Source organism: Sinocyclocheilus grahami, unplaced genomic scaffold, assembly GCF_001515645.1.
Source record: "Sinocyclocheilus grahami isolate Dianchi unplaced genomic scaffold, SAMN03320097.WGS_v1.1 scaffold193.1, whole genome shotgun sequence".
Lineage (NCBI taxonomy): Eukaryota > Metazoa > Chordata > Actinopteri > Cypriniformes > Cyprinidae > Sinocyclocheilus > Sinocyclocheilus grahami.
The window spans coordinates 354,729-362,629 of NW_015505372.1; the positions used below are offsets into that span (position 1 = coordinate 354,729).

The following is a 7,901-nucleotide window of genomic DNA, read 5'->3' on the forward strand; positions in this document are numbered from 1 at the left end:
ATCTGCTTTATATAATTCTATGCAGGAATTGAAGTCAGTTATTTAATGGATAATATGATTGAACGTTATTTTTATAACAATCTACCTATAGAGTTAAATCTCCACCACTTAATTAAATGATAGCTGCCTGAAAACATGACATTTAGTGTTTTGGTACTGATCGAGACTGATGAAGACATTTGTATGTGCAATTAGAGAAAATGTGTATCTAAAAATTGTAACTCTATAGGTGAATTGTCTTGAAAATGTCTAACAGTAGAATGTGACTGAACTGATTGATGATTCCTTCACTGGCCATGGTTGAGATGACGGGAGAGGTCACATACTGTTGAACGTCTGCGCGTGTCATTACTCTCTGACTGCTCATCTGCTCCACTGTTTATTGAAGCCATATATGACACCTGTTAACCTTTCCATCTATTCGATTACGTTCTGGGATTACTTTAGTAAGCGCTTCAATAGCTTGTTGATCCTTCAGATACTTATGAGTGTAATTGAAATGATAATCTATCGAGGAGGGCTTTCATCTGGGCGACAGTAGTTTTGTGTAATATTTTTCAAGATTCAGTGTTCAAAAACATTATTCCCTATGTGCATATGGAAGTGATAAGTTATTTATATCTATTGTTTTGACAGCTGAGTGTGGTTTATTGTCTTAAGTGATGTTGTCTTTTGTGTATTGTTTTGTGTCTCCCTTTACATATTGTAGCTGCTGGAAGACTGTAGGATGTGAGTTTGTGTGTTTGTGCAAATGCACAGGAAGTGGGCCAGAATAAATAAGTTAATGCATCACATTAGTGCAGCCCACTTTGATTGGTCTCATTTTTGATTTAGGCTGAACATGAGGAGGAAATAACCAAATCACCAAATGGCTGATTACAATGGGTCCAGTGTCGCACTTAAAAACATTGTAATATGTTTGGAACAGGGTAAGAATCATATCCTTTCTGTTTTTACGGTCATCTGCCATCATGAAGGCTGTTTTTCCGCATGTGTGCAGTGTCTCCAACCTTACTGACCAATGCTTTGAACCAAACGCAAAACACAAAATATTCCCAATGGCGAGCAACTCATTTGCTGTCAAATGGTGTGATATTTGTCATGTAAATGTACAAAATAAAACATAGGCAGGCATTTATTTTATGAATATGTGGTTGAATTTAATGAACCGAACGAGTTGAAATGTCTTTGAGCTGGATTGCACTCGGAGATGTGTGCTTTATTTACTTGTCTCCATCAATTACTGGTTGGCAGTTTTGTGCTTTTTGGAATGACTCTTTTTCTCCAGTGGGTGAAAGCAGACCTCATGTGAAACTTTTGTAATTGATTAGTATAATAAATATATTCTAACCGTCTAAACCTCCAAATGTTGTTGTGTGAGAGTTACACTACAAGTTGCATCACCATATCACCCTGACACGCAATAACCAGAAGAAAACATTTTGTTTCTTGCATTTTTAGTCTTTATTTACTGAACGTCCACAGAGGCGGCAGCAAGTTCAAAGGATAGTTTAGGAGATGAGACATGATCGAAAAGCAACAGCAGAGCAGCCTGAATGCACTAAAGAGCTGCCCGCTGGCCCTCGACCTCAGGTCAGGCACCACAGAGTGTCTGTTTTCAAGCCTTCCCGTCATCAACATGCCAGTCTCCAAACCGACCCATTGACAGCCTCTAGAAGGAGTAGTCTGGGAATCATTTGACTTCAATTTCATACTGTTCAAATTCTTGTAACAACAATTCACAAAGGTTTACATTTTTTAACTTTGCCACATGCAATCTTGCTTTTACGGGGTTTCTGCGGGTCTTAGAAAGTCTTACATCGCCGTTCCACAAATTAAGGCCTTAAATCAGCGTAGAAAGTCTTAAATTCATTAAATAATGGCATTAAATGTTGCATGCACTTGAGAAAAAAAAAGATCATATTCTTCACTATTTTTGTCCTTTTCCCCAATACAAATATCTAAACATCCTTAAATCAAGAAAACTTTTTTTTTGTTGTTTAAAACTTGAATCAAGTAGATTTTTCCGAGCCAATCAATTTATCTTTTTGCTTTTCTATACATCCTGTTTTTAGACTCTTAAGACATCTTTAGACATTTGCACGGGAAAACAAGAAATACCGAGGTTCCCTAGACATTAAGATTTAGAGAACATATTGACGTATTGCTTTTCCTTCAATTTATTCCTTACATTTTCTTTAACTGATTTTAAAAGGGTCTTAAATCTCCCTTCATAAAACCTGCAGAAACCCTGTTTTGACTATTTGAACACATTTTATGCTGGAGAGAGAGAGATGAATGTGCAATTAAATCCACTGTTTTAATGTTAATCAGCCTTTTGAACAAGCTGATGGAAGTATTTCAAGATGTCTGCCCTAACTTCAGATACGTTCACTCTGGGAAACCACCTCATTACAGGTCTGCCGTCTGGACCCACCAGAAACTTCTCAAAGTTCCACTTGATGTCGTTGATTTTGAGAGGTTCCCAAAACAATCTGTTGGTGGGGTTACCGAAGCTGTCTCCCACAGGTGGGCAGGCATTCTGAAAGAGAAAGAGCCGCCTTCACTCTTTATTGGCATTGATGATTCCATGAAGAACCTTTAACATGTATGGAACATTTCCATTGCAGTTTACTTGACACAACAGATCTCAGATAGAGAAAAGGTGTTATTGTAAAATATTAAAATGTGACCACAAAACCAGTCTTAAGTGTCAATTTTTCAAAATTGAGATTTATACATAATCTGAAAGCTGAATAAATAAGCTTTCCGTTGATGTATGGTTTGTTAGGATAGGACAAAATTTGATTGAGATACAACTATTTGAAAATCTGAAATCTGAGTTATCCAAATGTGAAATCCTTAGCAATGCATATTACTAATCAAAAATTAAGTTTTGATATATTTACGGTAGGAAATTTACAAAATATTTTCATGGAACATGATCTTTACTTAATATCCTAATGATTTTTGGCATAAAAGAAAAATCTATCATTTTGACCCATACGATGTATTTTTGGCTATTGCTACAAATATATCTCAGTGACTTAAGACTGGTTTTGTGGTCCAGGGTCACATATAAGAATGGAATTAACATGGAATAGACATTTTAAAGTAGAAAGACTGATTTTCTTGTATAATGTATTTTTTTTTTACTTACAACTTCAAAAAGTGAACATAAGTACACTTCTCAAGCTAAGATAAAACAATAGCTATTCTGTTTTATTGGTTTGATGTAATTTGATATTTTATATTGTATTCATTGATTTCTATTATTTCAGTTTATTCTAATGAAATTACATGCTTATTGGGGCCTCTATGCAGCTTATTCCAAAATGGGTTAACAGGTTTAAATTTCATTTAAACTGACAATTTGTTTCTTCGTGAAATAGTCTTTTCTTGCATAAGGTGTTGCAAGCAATTTCAGATTTAAAAAAAAAATGCTTTATTAAGCAATGACCAACCTTTAAAAATGTGAAAAGAGTGTGTTCATTGACTCCATTCACATCCACCTTCTCAAATAACTGGAAATTTGGAACAAATCCATTGCCTGGACGGACATACCTGTGAAGACAAGGAGAAATCTGTTTCGTCATGGGTCTGTCTATAAGGAAAACAAATAAAGACTTTAAAGAGTCATGGCCGGAGAAGTGGCTTCAGATATTACTCCAGAAAAGAGCCTTTAGGTTCAAGATATATGATATGTGCAGTAATTTAAAGGGGATGATGGATGAGAAAGACAAGCTAATTGCACACTGTCTGATGCTCAGGTAGTTTTGGCTCATAAGTGATGGCCAGTAATCTCAAGGTTAAAGAAACTTTCAGTCTTTTTTCCTTAAAGACCGTGTCTTCTGATTAATACTTGTTGAGTCATTTATCTTTTGGATGTCTTGCAGAATAAGTTTTTAAAACGGCACACTCTTGCATGTTTAATCCACTGTTTTTAGTATTATTCATATACTATAATTCTTCATATTTTAAGCTTTTATTTTTATATTTTCAGTTCTCACTTGAACTAAGTTTTAGTCATTTTGTTATGTGCTTTTGTCATTTTTATTATTTGTTATATATATTTCTATTGACCTTTTAATTTATTTCTAGTTTTAGTAATGAAAATTAATTAAAGTTTATGTATACAAATCATTTTCCATCTAAATACATCTTATTAAAAAACTATTTAATAGTAAACAATAACACTGGTTTCACCACCACAATGAAACATCTCTATTTTCAAAGAGTAACATGAACTCACTTTAATGCAGAAAGAATTTCATTATTTTTTCCAGGCTCTTGCATCCCAAATTGGTTGCATGGAATCCCGAGGATAGTGAATCCAACATCTCGGAGCTCCTGTTGCAGTGCATTCAATTCTAAATAGCATATAAAACTCATAGTCAATACAGTTCTCATGAACAGGTTTCATATTTGCTCTTCAAGCTTTGTTGTCATGAGGAGTGAAATATATATTTGCACATATAAATTTGCAAACATAAGTAATGTTTGTATATACTAATATTTGTGTTAAGTGAAATAATGTGCACACTTACCCACATACTGGAAGGTGAGTCCTCAGTAGGTGGCCACATTGACAATGAGGACATGCCTTCCAGCATAATGGGAGAATGGCATGAACTGGGTCCCATTTAGGGTTTTCACACCATAGTTGTGTATAGTGTCACTTACAGCTGTGTTGCAGACCTGAGTCTCTATTTTCAAAGAGTAACATGAACTCACTTTAATGCAGAAAGAATTTCATTATTTTTTCCAGGCTCTTGCATCCCAAATTGGTTGCATGGAATCCCAAGGATAGTGAATCCAACATCTCGGAGCTCCTGTTGCAGTGCATTCAATTCTAAATAGCATATAAAACTCATAGTCAATACAGTTATCATGAACAGGTTTCATATTTGCTCTTCAAGCTTTGTTGTCATGAGGAGTGAAATATATATTTGCACATATAAATTTGCAAACATAAGTAATGTTTGTATATACTAATATTTGTGTTAAGTGAAATAATGTGCACACTTACCCACATACTGGAAGGTGAGTCCTCAGTAGGTGGCCACATTGACAATGAGGACATGCCTTCCAGCATAATGGGAGAATGGCATGAACTGGGTCCCATTTAGGGTTTTCACACCATAGTTGTGTATAGTGTCACTTACAGCTGTGTTGCAGACCTGAGACAGACAAACATAAAATAACGCTGGCTCTGTACCACAATTACAAAGAGGAGAAACATGAAAAAATACCATTCAAAATGTTTGGGTCGGTACGATATACTTTTTTTTTCAGCAAGGGCGCATAAAGTTGATCAGATGTTTACAATGTTACAAAATACTTTTATTTCAAATAAATTGTTATTTAGAACTTCCTATTTCTCAAAGGATCCTGAAAAAATGCATCACGGTTTTCACAAAAATATTAAGCAGCATATTAGAATGTTTTCTGAAGAATCACATGACATTGAAGATTGGAATAATGAATAATAAAATATGAAAAACATATTAAAACAGAAAACAGTTATTTTAAATTGTAATAATATTTCACAATATTACCATTATTATTCATCAAATAAGCAGCCTTGGCAAGCATAAGAGACTTTTTTCAAAAACATTTCAAAGAAATTCTCCCAAACTTAAACTTTTGACCGGTATAAACATGAAAGAAAAGGATTATTTAAACATTGCAGTGACCTTTGTATTCTCACTCAAAACTGTGAAACCCCAGGCACACTCTTTATCATTGAACCAGCTCATTTTCAAGAAAACTGGATCTGACTAATATGCGAGTAAAAAAATGAACAAAACTGTAATATCATGTCATCGTAATTCTTATGATCATATAACAGTTCTGTTTCTCAGAATAGAAATGTTTTAGGGTTATATCACCTTGAAGCTGTAGTAGTGGAGTTACCCTGACCAGGCAAAGTAAATGTTTACCTTTCCTTGACTTTTGCTGTTTGGTTTTTGAAGTGTAAAAGGATTATTTAAACATTGCAGTGACCTTTGTATTCTCACTCAAAACTGTGAAACCCCAGGCACACTCTTTATCATTGAACCAGCTCATTTTCAAGAAAACTGGATGTGACTAATATGCGAGTAAAAAAATGAACAAAACTGTAATATCATGTCATCGTAATTCTTATGATCATATAACAGTTCTGTTTCTCAGAATAGAAATGTTTTAGGGTTATATCACCTTGAAGCTGTAGTAGTGGAGGTATAATACCCTGACCAGGTAAAGTAAATATTTACCTTTATTTGACTTTTGCTGTTTGGTATTTGAAGTGCTTAAAAACAAAAAGCGGTTACAAAACATTCTGTTATTTTACTATATATATATAACCCTGGACTTAAGTACTGAACATGATTCTTATATTTTTCCCTCCATTTATTTAATTATTTTCTGCCTCAGTTACTGTGGCAACCCACTGCACCTGCTACTGCATGGTGAAAACAGTGCGCACGATCAAATCACACTGATTTATGCTATAACCTCAACATCCTTACAGCATTGTGTTAAAAACATGCTTTAGTACAGAGATTATATGAGATCATTTGATATTTCATACCAATCTGTTCCAGTATTTACTTTTAAGCTTCAATGTAACACACAAATACTTGGATGTTGTTTACTCAGCCTATTGCTTTAATAACAAGCAATGCCTTTACTTTACATAAATAAAAAAATGTGCATTGTTATCCTTTTTCCTAGTTTTATCCAAATGAGCAATCCAGTATTACCAAAACCAAGACAAAAACGGTATAGTAAGTATATGTCTTAACATCTTACCTGGGTATTGGATAGTCCACTAACTTTATGTAGAAGACCCACCAAGACCAGAGCAGAGATCCAGGGATTCTTCTGGTTCCCCATGAGGGTGACGTGTGGCCCCTGCAGGGTGTCTGTGTGTCGTCTGAATGAAGCGTGGCTGAGCTGGAGACGAAAAACACTGGAGGAGAGTGACGCAGACTAGCCAATAATATCCAGCCTCATCATCCCACATATTGACATATGAATACAGCCATGGCCTGTTTATTACAGCTCTAAGCTAAGAGTTTGTTGCAATCTAGTTCGAAATGAATGTATTTGTCATTTGATTAAAATAATTATTGTAATGTGATGCTAAAAACCCACCAATATGTTGTTGGCTTGATGGTGCATGGTGAAACAGTAGAGTTATTTTTGTCACTAGTCTTTCAACATCTGGTTTGCAACACTGATATCACAAAAAGTGCAGGAAGTCCTTTCACATGCATTCAAACAACTTGAGCAATAACTGTAAAACTCACTGAAAAAATGACCTTTCACCTTTAAAAATGTTTACATTTACATTTAGTCATTTTGCAGACGCTTTTATCCAAAGCTACTTGCAATTGGGGAATACATAAAGCCATTCTTCTTAAAGAGGCAAACAGACACAAGAAGTGCTTGTAATGCAAGTTTTAGGCAGTGCTCAAATAAGTACAAGCTAGAAAGGGAAGGAATAAAAAAAGAGAAAGACAAAGTTTTTTTTTTTTTTTTTTAATTTAGGATGAAGTCAAGTAACGTTGAAAGAGATGAGTTTTCAGCTGTCGCTTCAAAGAATCAAAGATTGTTTAATACAATGTGTTACTTGCTGATTCTTAGTAATTGATTGTGAAATTTCTAGCAATGTCTGAGTTATTTTTTTTCCCAGAATAGTCTTTGTTACGGAAGTTCTAAGTGGCCATGCATTATTTTTTTTTCCTTCTTGTTTTCTCGTTATAACGACTTATTTTCTCGTTATATCGACATAACGAGAGTTGTTTTCTCGTTATAACGACTTAATTTTCTGGTTATCTCGACAAAGTTTTTTTTTTTATTATTTTTTCCAATGATTGTTTGATCTACTGTTGTTATAGTAACGAACTCAATCT

The 7,901-nt window shown here is 34.5% G+C and overlaps 1 protein-coding gene across 2 annotated transcripts in view; it reads right to left on the reverse strand.

Moving 5' to 3' along the window:
• Nucleotides 1-1,440: 1,440 nt before the first annotated feature.
• gpx3 (glutathione peroxidase 3) overlaps nucleotides 1,441-7,901 on the reverse strand; it is a 6,493-nt gene continuing 32 nt past the window's right edge. The window contains exons 1-6 of one of the 2 annotated variants that reach the window (XM_016285151.1): nucleotides 7,141-7,193; nucleotides 6,796-6,939; nucleotides 5,030-5,180; nucleotides 4,735-4,852; nucleotides 3,465-3,564; nucleotides 1,441-2,542 (exon numbers count right to left, since the gene is read on the reverse strand). In XM_016285151.1, the coding sequence (XP_016140637.1) occupies nucleotides 2,327-2,542; nucleotides 3,465-3,564; nucleotides 4,735-4,852; nucleotides 5,030-5,180; nucleotides 6,796-6,939; nucleotides 7,141-7,167 (756 nt within the window). In that variant the 5' untranslated portion in view covers nucleotides 7,168-7,193 and the 3' untranslated portion in view covers nucleotides 1,441-2,326. Of the gene's footprint in view, nucleotides 2,543-3,464; nucleotides 3,565-4,734; nucleotides 4,853-5,029; nucleotides 5,181-6,795; nucleotides 6,940-7,140; nucleotides 7,194-7,901 lie in introns of those variants that run through there. The other variant, XM_016285152.1, reaches the window with a different exon arrangement.